Raw genomic sequence first — 21518 nt, forward strand, 5'->3', positions numbered from 1 at the left:
TTTGCTTATCTTTAACAGGACCCTAGGAATAGGAATTGATTTCCTCAAGGAATTACACTAATCTTCTGAGAAAAATATTATAACTCATCTTAAATTTTTTTAAAAAAGAACAATAGTTGAAGCCCCATTCAATGTTTAATCATTTCCTCGAAAATCACTGTATTACAACTATGTGATCTTAACACTTTCGCCAAACACTCAGATTTTTTTTACCTGAATCCCTGCTGGCCGACACACAGCCTGTCCAAGGATACCATAGATTCTTTCCTTCTCTTCATCAGTTACAGTGTCTGGAAGCAGATTCTGAACTTCAGATTTTTCTGTTGGTAGTAGACGAACACCTTCTCCCTGACTATAAAAATACACAAATCTTTGGTTTTGTGGCTACTGACACTTCATCACCAGACCACCATACATTTTAAATCACCAGACATTTTAAATCTCCATTTTGTATCAAACAAACAACACATTTGCACATCCATACCTGGCATTGTCAACCACCTTTCTGCCCCATCTGTAAGCCCAACTAGCCAAGGCTGCCCAAGATTTGGCTACTTCCGGTGCCTGTACTGAAGACAGGTGATACAACTGCCCCAAAATGAAGTCAGGCTCTCCAACTCCAATGTGTACTGCGCCATGATGGAGGAAAAATAAATACAAGAGCTCAACAATATTACACGCACAACACTTCTGACAGCATTCCCATTAACACTGTAGGTGTTTCCTATTTACTGGCAAACTACTGATAAATTCCATATTTATCATAAAATTTGGGTATGGTATAAATTTGAATTATGCTTTTCTAAAATTGGTAATGAATCACTTACTTTTTCCAATCCGCTTAAATTACTACCCAACCTAACACCTGTGTCCCTGAGGACACCATGCTTTACAGACAGGCCAAGGGCACAAGGGTATGATGGGATAGTATGGTTTCTGGAGTTCACTGGCTACTTCCTCAGAATTAGATAACATATAGGTGATAAGTATACAACCTCAGTCAGTCAGAGAGATGCAACAAGTAAATATCCTTTTAAGAGGTGAAGAAATTGCCTATGATAGTGCTATTTGCCAATATAAACATGTAAAATGATCAAGACACAGCCCTTATGAATATCAACGCTATTGCAAGATGCAAGTAATTAAAATCTGAGGCTGCACAACAGAATAAAGGTACTTTTGTCATGTTCTAGCAAAATTATATCCCAACCTCTAACAACAGGACAATGGTCCCTGTCGTAAAAGTCACTTAAGCCTTCACTGAATGAGATCACTGCCTTATTTGTCAGCCTACAAAATGTGTGGCCATACATTTTACAAGTGGAAACTATCCAAGCATTCTGTCACCTCACTTGTATGGAAATGGGCTCAAAGCTGTTTCAGCAGCAGTAGGGAGTCAACTAGTTGGTTCATATAGATTCAGTATTTTACATACTATTATTGTTGCATAGCAACATAGCAACCCTGTATAGTTTCTAAAGCTGTAAATCTTTCTCCGCGGAGTGCTGACCTTATGGTTCACAGTCTAGCGCTTATCCTACAGAGCCACCTCAGTCCCTTATATAGCACTGTTGCTGCTGTTGAGTCACCTCAAGTCGGTTCTGCCACCTCATAGTGACCCTGTACGAGGTTGTGGTTCAAAATGACCTTATGGTCCAGTGCATTACCTTATAGCACCACAGCGGGTATCCTTACAAAGTGCTGTCGAGTTGGCTACAACTCACAGGGACCCTGTATAGGGTTTCTGAGGAGCAGCTGGTAAGTTTAAACCACTGGCCTTGCCATTCAAATCAACCTTGCGGTCCAGTGCTTATCCTATAGTGCCATACCAGGAATATTCAGTTAAAACTATGAATTTTGATATAGGACCACTTTAATAATATAAAAATTAAAAAATCAAATAGAAAAATATAAACAACCAACTGAATCACATAGATGCAGCATTTTATATACTAATTCAGTATAAAATGATCCATTTTAATTTAGGACCTCTGAATCAAACCATATAAAAAATAAAATCAGACACGTATCAGCGAGTACTAGCCGGCATCAAGGTTACAGCTGAAATATCTTCAATTCCATAGTAAACTATCCCTCACCAGCTGTGTGATCTTTGATTTACACTTACTACCAGTGTGGGTGTCAGCATGTGAGACTTGCTTCTCCCTGTGGTTGCTGTGCTCCACCAGAGGAGGGAGCACTCTACTACTTCGTCTTTGTGGCTGCTTCTACTGAGTCCTAGAGTGTGGAGCTGTAGGATCAGCACTGGACTGCAAAGCACAAGGTCGGCGGTTCAAACCCACCAGCCGCTCCTCAGAAATCCTATACAAGTCCTCTGTGATTTGGAACCAACTCAAAGGCACTTACCAACAGGATGAGACCTGATTGGCTGCCCAAACCTCCATGTCCTTAAAACTGCGACTGCAACCTGCATCTGGAAGCTTGGGAGCATGGTGGGGAAGAGGTCCCAGCCACCGGGAGGCCATTCAGGTGCTAAAGAAGAGTGTGGTGTAGTGACTTCCAGTGAGGGACACATGGATGGTCACAGATGGTTTTCAAGGCTAATTCTAACCAGTACAACATTGTAAACTTTGAAACAGGTAGAACAAAAACTTCTAAAATTAATACACTGACATGAACTAAAGAAACCAAACCTGTAGATTGGCTCTCAATCCGAGGATACTCCTCTTCCATTGTGTTAACTGAAGGCAGTTCTATTAAAGTGAGGATGTTTTTAGACAAAGCAGAAAGACCTGTGAAGTTTTGTTGCTGTTGAGCTCTGTAAACCTGTTTCAGCTGCCCTGAAATTTCTTTCCATTCAGCTTGGATCCACTTAGCCAGTGTGAGAATCGACTTAGCAACTGCATACTCAGCTTTGGCAGACTTGCAGAAAGATATGGCACAAGAACTCAGCATTTCCATTGCATGTGCTGACTGACCTATATAAAACAAAACACCCAGCACTTAGACTCCTTAAAAACTAATGACTAGCATTACTACTCAGTGATACAACCACCTTTGACGATCAATATGTGGAGAAATGTCTACTCTGACACATCATAACAAATATACGTCTATAAAAAGGACTGAAATAGAAATGTAAATAATTTATTATTCAGGACTTGAATGTCCTGCAACAGCTGAAAATAAGAAACTTTTCTATGACTACATAATCAATCTGATACCACGAGCAGGACACTGGTGCCTGTGGTCCTCACTACTGCCCCCTAGTAGTCACCATCCACTTTACTCACCGGCTGTATAGAGCAATTTGGTTTTTTCGATATCGAGTTCAGGCCCCCACTTCTCATCCACTTGCCCCTGAGTGGACAGCTGTTTAAAATGCTGGACTAAGTCCTGAGCAGCGGTGGGCTTTCCCAGATGAGTGTCACCACACTGCGCTAGCAGTCTCGTGGCAAGGGACACATTCCCCCGCTTCCTAGCAAACTTTGCTGCTGTTAGGCCTAGTTCCATGAGATGGCTTCGAATTGGAACTGTTTGCTCTGGAGAGAGAAAAAACATTTTATGAGTCTCTTGAGTCGTGGCCAAAACTTCTTTCCCAACTAACCCCATCTCCACCACCTCCCTAAAATAGACAACTCATTTTTTCCCTTGTCAGATCCCTAGCAGTTATCATACATAGTCCCCAGATATACAGTATCCAGTCAATATTGGTAGAATAAATGTGTACAAGAAGTAGACAAAAGTAAAACACATTCACTGTAATAAATAAACTTTTCAGCTTCTGAGTCTTTTTAGTAAAGCATCTAGACCAATGGGTGGGAACGCTAGAACATGCCCCTTCATCTGGAAGTATCCTCTGCCCTTCCACCGTGGGGTTCTCTCCTGGCTTTCCTCCTTACCTTTCTGATGGGCCCTTCCTTCTCTCCCACTACCCACCCACTAACATGCTGCTCCCTAGACACACACTGCATACTCTCTTCCTGGACAGGATCATCTGCTCCGGTGGTTTCAATCACCACATCAATACTGCTGACTCTTGACTGTCTCCACTCAGACCTGACTCTGAAGACCTCTGCTCTCCACTCAGACTGTCCAAGGGTACTTCTGTCCACCATCCTCCACAGGTGGTCTCCAGTTCTCCCGCTTCCGCTTCTCAGTGAAGGGTACACAACTAGCCTGGCTTCCAGCAGGTGCTTAGCAGCCATCCTAGATTCAACCCTCTTTTCTTCATCTGCTTGTTTCTGTCCCCACTGCCACCACCCTCAGCACCTTTAAGCGGGGACTTCAGTCTAACAGGTCCTTTTGTCCAGAGTCTTATCTTCCTCTAAACCCTTCTCCAACTTGTAACTGATTTGTTTTATGTAAAGGTAAATCTGAACAGTTAACATCTTTGTTTATGCCCTTCTGACAAAGTTGAAACTCCTTACTTTGGTATGTAGAGCATAGATCCCTTTTATTTCATTCCCATCTTAATCTCACTTAAGTTTCCTCTCTGCTACTTTTCTTAGGGGAACTGAGTGAGTCATCTAAGAATCTTCTCTGGCTCTCACACATGATACTTTTCCTAAGTGAACCAGCTTGCCCTCTTGATCACTTCCATTGCCTTCGGGTTTCATGTGAACTTTCTCCTTACATGCTTTCTAGAGTCCCAGAAGTGAACTAAATGCCTTTATTAATCCAAAGCACTGCTGCTGGCACTCACACCCAGCATCTCCTTGTTTGATGTCAGTGCTCTCTGTTAGAGCCTAGCATCTCCTCGGCTCTAGGAACATAGAAGAGAGGCCTCCCTCGCTTCTCATTATCCCTAACACTGAGCACAGCATTGGGCACAAAGCATGTACCTGGTAAATCAATAGATAAAAATGGGGGTGTGGAGTTGTACTTCTGAAACAAATGCTGGGGTACTGACATTTCCGTCTCTGTCTTAAAAATTGTTTGATAAAAAGAGGAGAGGAAAAGAGATGCTAATATTCAAAGTCCTACTAGAGCCTGCACTCAGTGCTAGAGCTTTTTACAGACATTGTCTCATTTCATACAGTCCTTACAAGAATCTCATGGGTGGGGTAACTACCGTGTTACTGAAAAGGAAAGTGCCTCAGAAGTTTACTAACCTATTCTGTTGTTGTGCACCACTCACACCAAGCTTACAGAACAGAGCACAACTGTCCAATAGGGTTGTCTATATTTTACAGGTGCAGCTCATCAGTTTTCTCTGTTCAAACTACTTACCTTTCAGTCACAGGAGAACATTATAACCATTAAACCACAAAGGCTACTTAACTACCTCCTCTAAATCAAAGCCAACCCAAGCCCACTGCCATGAAGTTAATTCTAACTCACAGCACCCCTCTATAGGATTCCTGAGACTGCAAATCTTTATGGGTGCAGACAGGCTCGTCTTCCTTCTGCAGAGTCGCTGGTGGTTTTCATCACTGACCTTGCAGTTAGCTGGTGGTTTTCATCACTGACCTTGCAGTTTTCTAAGGCCCTTCGATATGCAAAATTTTTGTTGTTGTTGATTCTGTTGTTTTTAAGTGCCGCTGAGTCGGTTACGACCTATAGCGACCCGGTATAGGATTTCCAAGTAGTAGCTGGTGAGCTTGAACCACCGACCTTGTACCTTGTGGTTCAAACTGACCTTACAATGCAGCGCATTAACCCACAGGGCCACACCAGGCTCCAAATATTGGGCTAGGGATCCAAATTCCAGTTGGCTTAGCAATAAAGGGAAAGTTGAGTCAGTTGCCAGTAATCACCCTTCCGTTCAAGTCCATATCCTAGCATTTAAGCTATTTGACATTTAATGATTAGATTCATTAACTCCAGTTAATGAATGCTAATCAATGCTACAGAATTCTGGCAGCATTTCTATTTCAGACCAATAAAGTAAATTGCCAGCATCTCTTAAACATGACAAACTTTAACTCTAGCTACTCATTGGAGTGTTGAAACTTAGAATTCGCAGTATACTGTATCTAAGGAAAGAACTTGTCTCTAGATACATAAAGAAATCTTAGGACTTAAGACAGTCCAATAAAACAATAGAGGAGAGATGCGAACACTTTACAAAGACATGTAACTATGAAGCAACTGCAAAGATTGCTCAACACATGAGTCATTAGTAAAATGCAAATCAAGTCAGGATGAGATACTACCACTATACACCCAATAACTAAAATGAGAAAAGAATAGCAATCCCAAGGATGGAGATAAATGGGAATGTCCGAAGTTGCCAGAAGAAATGTAAAATATACAACTAAGAACTTTTTGTATTGTTTACCCCAAACAAATGAAACGATAGGTCCAATCAAAGACTGGTACATAAATGTTCATAACAGCTCTGTGTGTTAATAGGCAAAATCCATCAAAAGTTGACTAAACATGCTGCGGCGTTACATTCAAACAATGAATGTATATTCCACAATACAAACAGACTGGATTACTGATATACTCATCATGGAGAGATCTTACACAGGAGTGCACACTACATGATCCCATCCATATAGGACCTTAGCAAAGACAAAGCTGATCTACAGTGAGAGAAAGCATTTCAGTATCTGCTTGAGGCAGGGATGCTTGGATGGGAGACAGATGGCTGGGAAGAGTCACAAGGAAACTTCTGGGGTGAAAGCAATGATCTGCATCTTGATCATACTGGTGTTTGCACAGCCAGTATAATTTGTCAGAATGCACCAAATGGTATGCTTACAATGTAAATTATACCTCAACAAAGTTAGTAAAAGTCACAGAATCTAGTTACCTTTTATCTTCTCCAGTAACTGATTCTGGTACATGGTGTATCTCAAAGCCTGCATCCACGGGCTCACATCATGTTGCTTACATGAGCGCAGAGCTTCACTGAAGAGTGGGATGAGACAGTCCTGCCACAGGAAAATAAAAATGACATGCTGTCAGCAAGGCTTTGTGCATGGTATCACAGGAGCTAGTGTGAGCACGCTGCTTAGGAGTCGAAGACTCCACCCCCACCTCAGGCCGTCCAGCCCCTTCACATCTAGTCCAGGTGTGCCTCTTTTCCTCACTTGGTTTGAAATTCTAAGTTGGGGGCATAATGTAACTCCAAGTGGAAAAAATTTTTTTTGGTCACTCCTCAAAAAATTTTTCAGAACATTAAGTAAAATGGATCAAAACATAACCAATCAAGTACATTATAATTTTTTAAAAGCAGTGTACATTTACTACAAATCAGGAACCAAATTACAGAAAAGCCTAGCAACTACTGCTGCGAATCAGATTCTCAAATTATAATTCTCTTGGCAGAGGGAAGCCTTCATTTTGATTAAATTAATAATATAAGCATTGTAGGATAAGCACCGGACTGCTAACCACAGGCTGGCAGTTCAAACCCACCAGAGCTGCTCTCAGAAACCTTAGACAAAGTTGCTATGAGTTGGAAAAGACTCAATGGCACACAACAACAAACAAAAATGTATTTATCTACCCCCGAGCCCCAAATGAAAGTTTTCATCCTTAATTTCTTCAAAAGAACGGCTATTTCTCTATACCAGGTATGGTACTTACGACTAGTGTTTCAAAGAGGAACAAGTTATTTTGCCGGAAGGCAAGAATTAAACAATTCACCACCTGAAAATGGTGTTTGAGATTTCTGGATACACCAATTTGCCCAGTTACAATGCTATTTTACAAAACACCTTGTTCTATACCAATGTTAACAAGAACATGCTTTTTAAAATGCACGCATACACACCTCTGTGGAAAGTCTGTTGGAAACTGTGTTCTCCAGAGCAGATGAACAGTACAGCTGTAAGGTACTTAGAACTGGCAGAGACTGTGACACTGTTAAAGTAGAGAGCCTCAGTGGTCCAATAGCTATGCGGGATGTCTGCTTCAAGTACTTTACCACGTTTCTGAAATAAAATGGTTAGCGCCCATGAAGAAATTATAGAGTTTTCAATTTGCAACCATAATGATTAATAATAAAGCATTTAAAAGGATTCTACCATGTTATTGTTGTTGCTGCGTACCAGCGAGTCGATTCTGACTCACAGCGACAATATGCACAACAGAACGAAAAACACTACCCAGTCCTACACCATCCTCACAACTGTTCTTACACTTGAGCCCACTGCTGCTTGGTGGCAGCCACTGTATCAATCCATAATGCTACCACAGTGGTGTCTAAAGTGGGAGCGGGGTAACTGGAGCAGCCTACTCTTTAGTAAAATGGTTTGAGCACATCAAGACATTTGCTTTTGAAATTACTACATTTTGGCCCCCATTTATGTCAGCATTCACATAACGTATTATATCCATAATTAAAGGACTCGTGTTGTAGCAAAATGGTACGCTTCCCTCAATACCAATTTATCATACTGACATACATACAAATGATTCTCATTTACTTCCCCCAAATGAAACTTACTCAGTTATAGACTGCCACTTCTGATCTTGTTCTATATGGTTTAGAGCAGTTGCCAAACAAACAGAACTTCTCAACAACTGAACTTCAATGGATTTCTGAAGTTCTCTTGGATCAGGACTCAACAAGTTAGGCAGGAGTTTTTTCATATCTAAGGAAGTTACATAAATTTCATTAAGTTAATCTGCTTTTATGTCTAAGGGTGATAAAGTGTCTAAAATAATCACCATTTACAATACTAAAGATTAACAACAACTTTCATATTTAAATCTAGGTAGCAAACCACTATGTTCTGATAGTAATACAAAAATTATACTTCAGGTCACCCAAACAAAGTTGACCTCAAAGATTGAAAATTCAACCACAATTAGGTGGGCAAATCTAGACCAACACTGGCAAATCTTACTGAATCTAGGTTAACACAAAGATACGAATCAATGTTAGCATACAAAGTACAAGAATAGCTTCAGGTAACACTTTACACAATGTGATAAGTCAACAAACCACAGCAAGATTATCAATCGAAAGTTCAAAACATTAAAAAATACATATATATTTTTGTAGTTTAAGTACTGTAAAATCCCAAGTATTAATACAACCATCTTTAGCTTATGGAATTTAAAAATAACTGGTTTTCATTTGCCAAAGCAAGTGCAGCACACCAGTCTTAAATGTGTTGCTTTATGTGGAGCTCTTCTCTAAAATGAATGTATAATAACTTCTAGATTTTTCAGTAAAATATACTCAGTCAAGAACTGTAAATAAAAAAATTTCTCAAATACCTATTTTTTCTTTTGATCCTCCAGCAAGTAGATTGATGTTTTCTCCAGGTAATAATTCTAATTGCTCCGTACATTCAACAAATTCTCCAGATTCAAAACTGCTTAATGATCTGTAATTTAAATACTAGTTAGCTAATTTAAAAAGGTACTATTTCTAAAAGTAACTATATTGCATCCAGTTTGGGACACCATTAAAGACACTAGAACAAATTTGCAAGGTTGAGAAACAGCCCAGTTTCCTCTGAAGACGTTCTTGCCACGCACGCCCCGGTTTTTATTCTGACGGTGTGACTCCTGTCTAAAGCAGCCACAACTGCTCATGTCTAGTCTAGCTTCCTCACCCTTTTGTTTCTCCTTCCTCTTTTTGTCTGTGGCAAGCTGTTCCCCATGGCAGTGGGAACACCCCACCGTCTCCTAGCCATGGCTACACTCAGGTACTACACACTCCTCATTCTCAACCTAAAATATAAAAATCCCTTGTAGGTCCCCCGTCCTATCGTCTGTCTTCTATCCTTATCTTGGTCTTTTTAACTCCCTTTTTTGCACTGAGTTTGATGGAATCCATTTCTCTTCTTCCTTTCTGTCACCTCACCTCATCTGATCAGCACTGTCTCTTAAACTCTTACCAGCAGCCCTGCAGTATGGATGCCAGGAGGAGTATCTTCATCCTCCTGGCTCCCCGCTGTTACTTTTCCATCCCTTACTCTGTTACTGTTTCTATCACATGTGCGCTACCACCATGAAGAGAACATGTGGCTTCTCAATCCCACTTTTGTCTCAGTTTATCTATCCCTTCGCACTGGGTCACTTTCTTCCTAACTCAGTCTGGATCTAGTATTGGAGGTGTACATTACTTGAGTCTATGTTGTTGTTATTGTTAAGTGCCGTTGAGTCAGTTCTTACTCATAGCCACCCTGTAGAGTGTTTCCAAGGAGCTGCAGGTGGGTTTCAAATGCCAACTTTATGGTTCAAAGTCCAGTGCTGATCCTACAGCACCACACCAGCAGTCAACTCACTCTATAAACCTGTTTTTATATCCATCTAGCCTGAACCCTAGATGGATGCAACCACTTGCTTCTCAGGGAAATCTTAGCTACTGGGCACTGATGAACAGTTGAGGCTTGCAGACCAACAATTCTTTTGTTTTCAATGCTAAAGGATCTTGAGTGACAGGTTCCTATGTTCCTCCTTGGTTTCCTCCAGGCCCCTAATGAATCTTTTTCATTATGCTCTACAATGTCCTCAGACTTTCAATTAAGGACTCCACAAAAAATAGCCCCCAAAACCCCACAAAATTTCACTATCTATTCCCCCAAAGCTCTGTGCTGTCCCCAACTTTAAATGTTTTCTCTGGGGCCCAGCTTTTCTTTTTACCAGTGTCCCTTTATCCTTTTTGTCAATAACTCCAAGCACAACAGAACAAAAAACACTGTCCATCTTGGCTTCCAAGGAGTATCTGGCTGTACTTCCTCCAATACAGATTTCTGTTTCCTTCGGGCAGTCCATGGTACTTTCTATATTCTTCCCCAACAACAAAATTCAAATGCATTGATTCTTCAACAGTCTTCCTTATTCACTGTTCAAATTTCACATGCATATGAGGTGACTGAAAATACCACAGCTTGGAAGAGTCACCTTAGTCCTCAAATCAACATCTTTGTTCTTTATAGGGGACTTTTGTAGATTTGCCAAATAAGTATAATTTTTTGGCTTTTTGACTGCTGCTTTCATAGTGTTAATTGTGGATACAAGCAAAATGAAATCTTTGACATCTTCAATCTTTTCTCCGTTTATCATGTTACTTATTGGTCCAGTGGAGAGAATTTTCGTTTTCTTTACATTGATGTGCGATTCATACTGGTCTGAAGTCTTTGATCTTTACCAGTAAGCAAGGTTATATAATCTGCATATTGCAGGTTGATAGTGAGTCTTCCTCCAATACTGATGTCATGTTCTTCTTCACATAACCCAACTTCTTGGGTTTTCCAGAGTTTTCCCATTATTTGCTCAGCATACAGACTGAATAAGTAAGGTGAAAGGATATAAGCCTGGAGGCACACCTCTCCTCATTGTAAACCATTCCCTAATCCATTGTCCTGTTCTAATGAGTGCCTCTTGATCTGTGTACAGGTTCCTCATGAGCACAATTAAGCACTCTGGAAAACCCATTCTTCGCAGTGTTGTCCATAGTTTGTCGTGATCTGTAGTCAAAAACCTTTGCATAGTTAATAAAACACAAATAAACACCTTCCTGATATTCTCTGCTTTCAGACAAGATCCATCTGATGTCAACAATGATATCCCTAATTCTGTGTCCTCTTTTGAATCCAACTTGAATTTCTGGCTGCCATCTTCCATAAAATTTTACTTGCATGTGGTATTAGCGATTTTTTTCTTTTTTTTCTGTGATAATTTCCACATTCTTGGGTCACCTTTCTTTGGAATGGGCACAAATAAGGATCTTTTACAACTAACTGCCAAGCAGCTGTCTTTCAAATTCCTCAGCATAGATGAATGAGCTCCTCTAGTGCTGCATCAGTTTTTCAAAATATTTCAGTTGGTATTCTGTCAATTTCTGGGACTTCTTCCTTCAGTCCCATCGGTTCTTGACCATATGAGCACCTCTTGAAATGGCTGAGTATCTGCCAATTCTTTTTGATACAGCAACTCTGTGTATTCCCCCTTCATCTTTTTTTGATGTTTTATTTTGTTTTTTCCTTTTGATGCTTTCTGTATCATTCAACATTTTGCCCCAAATTTGTTATCTATACATGTTTGATCACCAAATTCTCTAGCTAAGAATTTTCTCTTTAGTAGCAAGTCCAATTCCCATCTGCTTACTAAACAATCTACTATGGTTCGCATGCATTGTAAAAATGTCTACTGTCTCCTGTGGGCTAGCATTTCAATTACTAACATCTTTTCTCCTCCCTCTACCTTTACACCTAAAAACAGTGGTCAGCCTTTTCACAACAGCCTTTACCGTCAGCGTTTTCACAACACAGAAGAGTGAACCACTCCTCTGCTCAAACCCCCCAGATTTTGTCTTCCTCAGAGTAATGTCCAAGTCCATACCATAGTTCTGAGCACTTCTTTGTGTCTGTCCCCAGATGCAACCACACTGGTCCATATTTCTCCTATCGGGTCTTCTCCACCCTCATGTTTGTGCCGAGACGGTCCCCTGATAGGAACGACTAACCAACCTTATATGGCACCTGGATCACCCCCTCCCAGGAGACCAGCTCCTGTAGAACCAGAAGTCATGTCTGTTGCTATGTGCTCTAGGTGGCATACAGTAGGTATTCAATGAAGATATGACCACAAACTCGCTTACTCACTAGATGCCAAGCTCCTTGATACCAGTGATCACCCACAAAATTTAATGACCTCTACCTTCCAGGAGCTCTGGTAGCATAGTGGTTATGAATTGGGCTGCGAACCTTAAGGTCAGTGGTTCGAAACTACCAGCCGCTCCGTAGGAGAAAGATGAGGCTTTCTACTCCCATAAAGATTTACACCCTCGGAAACCCTATACAGGGTCGCTATGGGTTGGAACCGACTCGATGGCACTTAACACAACAACCACCTTCCAGCCAAGAGTCTGAGACACAGGAGGTACTCAACTTTCCAATTAAGGGATGAATAAATACAAAAAGGAATGAGAAGTCAGGGTTAAAATTTTAAATATCCATAAACTCTGTCCTAAGAAAGGTTTTTGGTAACTTGATATATAAATGAGCAAGAAAACCAGAATGCAGTAATTTCCAACGCACTGGCATAATTTATGAAATGTCCCTAAGTTTTAGAATAGGCACTAAAAACCAATTCCAAAGGACCCTCCCAACAACTAAGAGTCTGCTTTCACTGCACAAACAACTCCCTCGTCTCCAATGCTGGCTTCCTGTTGTAGACATTTTAGAACAGCAATATTATTAGAGAAGAACCATTTTGCAATCATTGCTGTTTTTAAGTGCTGATGAGTTGTTTCCAACTCAGGGTTTCCAAGGAGTGGTTGGTGGATTTGAACTGCCAAACTTTTGGTTGGTGCAGTGGTTATCCTAGAGCACCACACTACTCCTTTCGCATTAGTAAATATGACCAATTAAAATTTTTTCTGCCACAGAAAAAGAATGGATAGTTTTAACATTTTTTGTTGACTGGATTACATATCATTAATTATTGAGTGGGGGAAAACTCCTTACTTTATGTAGTTGAAATCAGCCTTCAGGTTAAGGGAGGTACTACTGGTACTCTTTTTCAACTCCTGGATCGCATTCTGCCAATCTTGTACAGCAGACCAGTCAGCAATGGAAATGTAGCACTCACAGGCTTTATTTCCCAAGTAATTTATGACCTCAGGGGACGAGTCTGTTGCTTTGGACAGTACAGTTTTCCTGGACTCACCTGAGTGAAAGTATTTTAGAAAGTAAAAACACAGAGACTGGAACAACTTTAAATATTTCAAAGAGTGCACACAGCTAAAAACACACGATTGTTACTGTTGTTGGTAAGTCTTGTCCAGTCAGTTCTGACTCATTAACAACCCAGTATAGCGTTTCCCAGTAGCAGTTGGTGGGTTTGAACGACCACCTTGTGATTCAAATTGACCTTTTATTTTAATGCCTACCCACAGGTCTATACCAGGATTCCAAAACAGACAACTAGATGACCAGAAATCTGTATTCCCACATCTTTTGTTTGGTTTAATGAAGAACTCATGCTCACCATTCAGAGGATGCTTGGGGCTGGCACTGTTACGGCCTGCATTGGCCAGTGTGAGAACAGACTTGTCAAAGCTGGAGATACAGCAGTCCACACCTGTCATGGCACACAGGTGCTCCTGGTACTCCACAGAGGCCTTTTCAAACCTGAAACGCAAATGGAAGTCATCTTATTTTTACATATCCCACCCACATACATGATTTCCAAACCAAAATCTGGCTAAAGTATTGTCAACTCAATCTACTTGGAGAAGGGGGAAAAAAAAAAAGAGTTTAATTCCTGGAGAAGAAGGACAACATAAAATTAGAGGTCTTCCTCACAACAAATGAAAATAAATGTTCAGATAGCTAATGTTAGAAAAGAACAAGCAACAGTGGGCAATACCGCCAAGTAGCCAAGCTTAATGCATGGAGAGAAGACACAGAAAGATAAATGGGGGGGGGGGGCCCATGAAGTAAGAGATAATTTCATAATAATCTGATACATCTGAATGTCAATAAAAAACAAACCAATCCATAAACATTAAACCTGAATTCTAAATTTTATAAAATGAGATTGCAGCAACGTTAGCGAATAGTAACATCTCACAGGTCACTGCAGTGGAAGACATGTATTTTTTTAAAAAGCACAATGATCAACAGATGTTTAGTAAATCAAGGAATGTAAACTGGAACCAATGTTTTCCCTGATACTGGTGGTGGTGGTGGTTGTTAAGTGTCACTGAGTTGGTTCCGACCCATAGAGACCTGGTTGGTACAGGGTTTCCGAGGAGCAGCTGGTGAGCTTGGAGTGGCAACCTTGCAGTTCAAACGGGTTTGCAGTCTGGCGCATTAACCCACAGCACCACACTAGGGGTTAAAGGTGAAGGGAAGGAAATAGGCAATTAGAGCCATCTTTTCTGTATGGTAACTTAGCAGTACCATACTGCATACATAGGATGGCCTACAACTTTTATTCTAGTCAATCAGCTTAGAGGAACAAATTCAAAGAAACAAATCAACACAGATTTAAGTGCCATGATGTTCACTGTAGCATTAAGTGTTAAAGCATAAATAATCTGTATGAAAAACAAAGGGATATTAAGCTGTGAAACACTCACAGATAAGCATAACTGTGCAAGTAAAAACCATGGTGTACAATATTTAACAAAGCAAGCTATTTGCTTTTAAATGCTGTTAAGTAGAAAAATAAAGTCGCATAACCATGTCCATGAGTACACTACTGTTTCTATGAAAAGAGGAGAAAAAAACTACTATGAGAGTTAAGTCATAAAGTAATGCTACCAGGGGGTTCTAGTTCACACATCCGTGGGTGTATTCCAAACAAAGTGTTTTTTAAAAACTAGTCTTTGCAATCATTCTCCTTCGGGTACCTTCAAAAAAAAAAAAAAAAAAAATGATACTTTTTATATCATGGGGGGGATATTTTGATGTCAGAGCTAAAATAAAATTTTTAACAATTCAAATGGACATCTTGCCAACTCATGGAAGCTCTGCATGAAGAATACAGGAATGCTGCCCCACACAAAACCACCGTTTTTATATGAGCCAGCATTTTAAGGAAGCCTAGGAACACCTAAAAGATGTATTCAAGGTGGACAGGTCAGATCAGAATGTTACGGCAACTGGTTTTTGGGACCCCAAAGAGGGTAACAATCCTGTACTACCAGGACACACCATAGCCACTAATATAAAGGACTGAAACGTTAGGTAGTACTACCACCCATGACCTCCCTTTCCAACTGACCTTCCTTCAGCCTGTTGGGCCACTGAGTTAATCCAGAGAAGGTTTTTGCCCACAATGCAGGATGACCAGACAGCAATCCCCTGTATAGCTTCAGGACAGTGGAGTTCACAAAGTGCTTCTACCACCATCATGATGATTACTTCCAACTCGTTCCCCTGAAAATGGCATGCAAAAAATCGACACCTCAACATCATTACAACTCCAATCCCTAGAGCTCACAATCTAAACACATTTAATAATGGAGTTGATGATTGTTTTCACAACAGTGGTATTAAATTATTTGGTTTAAATTCTTTAAACAGTTACATATAGTCACCACAAACATGACTCACAAAAATCTCAACAACTCTTACTTTCAGTCTTCACCCAAATAAGAAAGTTACCCAAACTTGTTCACTATGGCTCCTGTAGGAGTTACACATAAAGTAAACAAAATGCAAAAAATATAAACATGAACTGAAGAATGATTAACTTCATATCTACTGGTTTTTTCCTTAATTAGTAAATCATTCACTACATGTGGACTCAGCTGTAAACATTTATGGGAAACTCACTTTCAAACCAAGGACTTTCCCACTCATTGCTAAATATGAATTTCTCTAAGTCCCAACCCTTAAGCACAGAAATGTTTCTTGAACATGTTCTCAATAGAAATTATAAACAGGAGACTTCAGACTTAATGCTTTTACAAAATATTAGAGTCAGCACTTTAAAAACCGATGGAAGTTACATTTTGTCCACAGGTGAAACCACAGGCAAGGAATTAAGCCTACTTTTTCTAATCTCCACACCACTGTACCTGAGAGAGGTTATTTGTCTTCATCTCGGTGAGCAGGTCAAAGCCATGTCTTACTGTGACAGCAGGCTGGCCTGCCAACAATCCAACCCTCATGATGGAGAGCCGGATCCGAGTGAGCCAGTCTTGACAAGTCTGGCGATTCGTATAGAAAAAAGTTCTAATGACCTTTAGAAAAAAAGGGAAAGGGGCGCTGAGAACTGGTTTAGATTATGAGAATACATGATCAAATAGAAATTAAACCAAATGCAGACATCTATTGTGACTGCAGTTCTGTACCAGGCTGGATGACACACACTACGTAAATGACACAAAGCAAACTACCCAAAAGCCAACCTTGGGAGGTGATGTTAACGCATTGGCGCATCCCTCGTATGCATTATACATTAATTTTTCCAGATTTTCCAGATACTGCAAAAGCAGAACAAGTCTAAGCTGGTTGCTGCTGTGGCCTTCATCATTGTCTGCAGTTGTCCACTGACTGACATCCTGATCAGGGTTGAGCGTGTGTGCTGCGAGACTTCTAATGATACCTAGGAGCAAAGACGACATACCATAATTGTCAAGTTTTGAACGTTTTTTGCCATAATTTCACAAATGCACACTTATCAAGTATCCTGCTTATTCCAAAAACAAAACAAACCAACAGGCAAAACTCTGAACATTAAAGAGCTCTTAAGTTTTGGACCAAAATCAAATACTCATGTAGTTGACAACGATTATTCACAAAAGTTTATTAGTCTAACAAACATACCTAAAAGATAAATAGAAAAAAATGTTTTGAGTAAAAAAAGTAAGACCAGACAAGAAATTAATTTCCCACTTGTCTGAACTTTTAGAAATCCCTAATTTAAAAATTCCTATTTTCTTAACAACGAAGGGTCTGCATCACAAAGTTTGAAAAAGCAGAGTCCATTACCTTCAATTGTCTGGAAGGTATCCTGAGCTCTGCCCAGTGGGGTCCTCAGCTTAGAAAGAACAGTGAACTGTGCTGCCTCCCAGATGGCCCACTGCCAAAGGACAGCATCGGTCTTAAGGAGATTGCGGGGAATTGATGACTGGTCACGCTTATCCAGTCTCTGGCAGCTATAGAATAATCTTTCTAACCAATTGTCTTTCCTGGGAAAAGAAGTTTGAAATTTAACGAACAATGACAACTTCATTTTAATCATTCAAAAAGAAAATTGCAAGGGGTGAGTGGAGGACTCTAATTTTTCTTACTCCAAAAAGACAAAACCTCTGAAGCTGGGAAGCTTCACATCCCCAGCTTTCACTCAGAGGGCATTTTTTGCCATTAGGACAGGACAGGATGGAGCATACATAGATTATGAACATACAGGGCTCTGACAATGTGACTGTCAGAGTAAAATGTATTCACTACAGACAAGCATTAACCATGTAGCAATGACTACATCACATCAGTCACCCACATGGCAACACTCTTCAAAAGCTCCCTCCTCAGCAGTATTTCTTATTGCTGAAAACTCGAATAGCCCATCTAAGAGTGAATTTCCACTCCTCCATCACTTCACAGTCCTTCCTCAAAGCTGGAGGTAGGGATCATTATATTCAAAAGTAAACTTAAATTATATGTTAGTGAAAGAAATGTCTTACCCCGTTCTATGAGAGTTGCCATATAAAATAAAGCTAATAACATCTGAGAAATCTTGTGGGTGGAATGTGTTACTTGGTGCTTTACTCATATGACTTCTTAATGCTAAAGAAATTTCTTGAATTTCTGTGTGATTGTTATTGCTACAGACAGAAAATAAACACATTATTATACACTGCAGTATGTACAAAAACTTTTTTTTTTACTTAAAAGGTTATACTGTAAATGGTTTATTTACTTCCTTGCTAACTAAATTAGAAGTACATCACAACAAAATTAAGACATTTAAATGATTATAGAAATGCCACTGACTTCAAAATTTTTAAGTTCATAAAGCTCCCAAGAAAATTTAATGAAAAATGATAAAAAGCTATAGCTTAGTCAGTCAAATATCCAATCTACTTTGAAACATATTTTGAACTATATTAGTTACTCTGTACTAATTCTTGTGAGCTTATGAAGCTCACAAAAAATATAAAGATCTTTATTTTCTTTTGGAACTGCACAGATATGATGAGAATTCCTCACAGGTTCTTTTCCTAAACTAGTCAATTAGCAGGCAACAGAAACACAGCAAGGGATCTTTGCCTCAAAGAGGTACTTTACCTTAGGACAACGTCTAAAGGAATTGACTTCAACAGCTTTCCAAATGCTTGTCGGATACGAGTTCCATTATGGACTAGCTGGACACGGCAAACATCAACACATCTACAAAAAAAAGAAAAAGAAAAGAAATATACATGCAAAAGTGTGGTAGTATGTCCAAGATAAAGGGGCCAGGGTCAAAAGGTGGGATTTATTTAGGACATACCTGTGCAAAAGATCATCGGGCAAGGAAGAAGAGAGAGCATGTAGACTGTTGCATGCTTGCAGACAGATATTCACATCTTCAACAAGAGCTATTAAAAGTGAAAAGACAACAGTAAACATGGGTAAAATGTGCATGGCCTGAGCAAGCTAAGAAGTTCACAAGAAAAAAAGAGCACTTAACAGTAAATTCCATGGCATATATGTAACGGCAATGACTGAAGAAACAGGAATGTGCTTCTACACAGCCACAGCCATATACATGTATGCATATACATGATATGGCTGCAAAAAGTTTGCAGAAAAATTATATTCAAAGACAATGGAAATTTTCTATGAACTTTTTGAAGTCCCCTTAAATATATGCATACTAATTACAAGTTATGTATACGTATGTATGTTGCTGTTAGGTGTCAACGAGTCGCTTGACTCACAGTGACCCTGTATAGGGTTTTAGAGGAGCAGTTGGTGAGTTTGAACTGCCAAACTTGTTATTAGCAGTCCAGCACTTATCCTAGAGTGCCACACTAGGGGTCCTGGGGGTGTTTATAGCTGTATCTATACCAAGGGTTGCTATGAGTTGGAACCATTTCGACGGCACTTAACAACAGACCCAAGTATATTATCTGTGTAAGTGTTTATGTCTTCTAACATAATATATTTAGGTAAAGGGCATGAAAAGACACTTCATCAAACACATTCAGGTGGCCAAAAATACATGAAGAAATGATCATTAGTTAGAAGAAAACCCACTGCCACTGAGTTCATTCCAGCTCATAATGACCTTACAGGATAGAGCACAACTGCGCCGTAGGGTTGTTGCAAAGACTGGAAAGCTTTACAGGGGCCGTTTCTTTCTAATATACAGCAGCTGGTGGGTTTGAAATGTTGACCTTGAGGTTAGCAGCCTAATGCTTAACCCACTGCACCAAAAGTAAACCAATGGTACAACTGGATTGTTAAAAAGAAGAGGGACCGTAGAATGGTACAACTACTGTGAACACCATAACATACGGGAAATGCATAGCAAAATCACAATGAAATAGCTACAACCTCAAGCCTACTATAACAGCAGTGTACAATGGGGCATTGGCAAAGACAGTGTTTTGATGGTTCCTTCAAAAGTTAAGCAAACAATTACCATGACACAGTATATACCCAGGACTTAAAAGCCGGGTTTTAGGTAACATGTATACCTGTTCATTGCAACACTATCCACAAAAGGTGAAAATAACCTAGGTTTCCACCAATAGATGAATGAGTATACCAAAATGGAATACACACTCACACACACAGTGAGAGAGAGAGAGAGAGAGAGAGAGAGAGAGAGAGAGAGAGAGAGAGAAAGCACGAGCTCTGGTAGTGTAGTAGTTATGAACTGGGCTGCGAACCGCAAGGTCAGCAGTTTGAAACTACCAGCTGTTCCATGGGAGAAAGATGAGGCTTTCTGCTCCCATAAAGATTTACAGCCTCAGAAACCCTGTACAGGGTCGCTATGAGCCAGAACGGACTCCATGGCACATTAACAACATGTACAGATATATGATTATTACTCAAACATAAGGAAAAATGATATATCATTATATGTTATACAATATGGGTGAACCTTAAAAGCATGATGCCAAGTAAAGTAAGCCAGACATAAAAGTGCAAGTAGTGTATGATTCTACTTACACGAAGTTTCTCAAACAGGTAAATGCAGAGAGACAAAAAGTGTAGTAGCAGAACCCAGGGAGGAAGAGGGACAGTGAATTTCTGTTTGAGGTGAGATAAAGGCTTTGGAAATGGACAGAAGTGATGGCTGTACAACGCAGTGAGCAAAACTAATGTCACTGACACGTATACATCAAAAAAAATGACAATGCAATAATTTTGTTCCTATTTTACCACACTAAATATTTTTACACTAGGAAAAAAAGTACATACAACAAAAAACTTTCACAAAAGAGTAAAAATATGACAATCACTTAAAACAACTGCTATACACTATTTTTCAGCACTTTACATATTATATATATAGTGAAGCCTGTGAAAGCTGAAAATGGGACCGCCTTGTTTTCCAGGGTGCAGTCCTGCCACTTTTTAATATTGCTTTAGTGGAAACACTGGTAGTTTTTCTTTTTCGGCAGGGCTTTCCACTTTACATGGGTTCCAGCTTTCACAGGCTTTACTGTATCGCGTATTTGACTATGTTAGATAAAACTAAAAACAATGCAGAATAAATACTGATTATGCATCGGTCATTAAAATGGAGTCTACACAGTTCACATCAGGAATTGTGCCCGAATTACTAGTTTTTCACACTACCAAAGATTCCTTTTAAAGGGTTGATGAGTGAAATCATAGTATAGAAATCTTACTGTTGGCTAAAAGTCCTTTGCAAAATTTATGAAAAGATGGAAGGGAGAATAAAGGTGCATATGTTTCAGACTTCTTCATTAAAACAGCCACTTCCAACGCCCAGGTCATTAACAGTTTCCTGAAACAAAACACACAGTTGAAAATACATTTTTTTAAAAATTAATTACAGTAATAACTTTTAGAACTCTAGTTCTTACATATTCTTTTGTGTGAAACAATTTGAGCAACAAGACACAAAAATTTTAACTACAGAATTATTTTACCAATGTTTGCCAAAATGTTTGCATATCTAAAAATTAAAACAAAAACAAAGAAAACTCTCAAACACGC

General features: G+C 39.6%; 1 protein-coding gene across 1 annotated transcript in view; it reads right to left on the reverse strand.

Annotated features, from left to right (window-relative positions):
- Positions 1–21518, reverse strand: part of SMG1 (SMG1 phosphatidylinositol 3-kinase-related kinase) — a 111046-nt gene that overhangs the window by 31813 nt on the left and 57715 nt on the right. The window contains exons 16-33 of the mRNA XM_006871972.1: positions 21188–21306; positions 18832–18919; positions 18627–18728; positions 18023–18163; positions 17328–17527; positions 16745–16941; positions 16412–16576; positions 15613–15767; positions 13870–14012; positions 13347–13548; positions 9145–9254; positions 8366–8513; positions 7691–7850; positions 6725–6845; positions 3255–3503; positions 2655–2939; positions 485–629; positions 214–352 (exon numbers count right to left, since the gene is read on the reverse strand). Coding sequence (XP_006872034.1) covers positions 214–352; positions 485–629; positions 2655–2939; positions 3255–3503; positions 6725–6845; positions 7691–7850; positions 8366–8513; positions 9145–9254; positions 13347–13548; positions 13870–14012; positions 15613–15767; positions 16412–16576; positions 16745–16941; positions 17328–17527; positions 18023–18163; positions 18627–18728; positions 18832–18919; positions 21188–21306 — 2869 coding nt within the window. The remainder of the gene's footprint in view (positions 1–213; positions 353–484; positions 630–2654; positions 2940–3254; positions 3504–6724; positions 6846–7690; positions 7851–8365; positions 8514–9144; positions 9255–13346; positions 13549–13869; positions 14013–15612; positions 15768–16411; positions 16577–16744; positions 16942–17327; positions 17528–18022; positions 18164–18626; positions 18729–18831; positions 18920–21187; positions 21307–21518) is intronic.

Source organism: Chrysochloris asiatica, unplaced genomic scaffold (assembly GCF_000296735.1).
Source record: "Chrysochloris asiatica unplaced genomic scaffold, ChrAsi1.0 scaffold00178, whole genome shotgun sequence".
In the NCBI taxonomy this organism is placed as follows: domain Eukaryota; kingdom Metazoa; phylum Chordata; class Mammalia; order Afrosoricida; family Chrysochloridae; genus Chrysochloris; species Chrysochloris asiatica.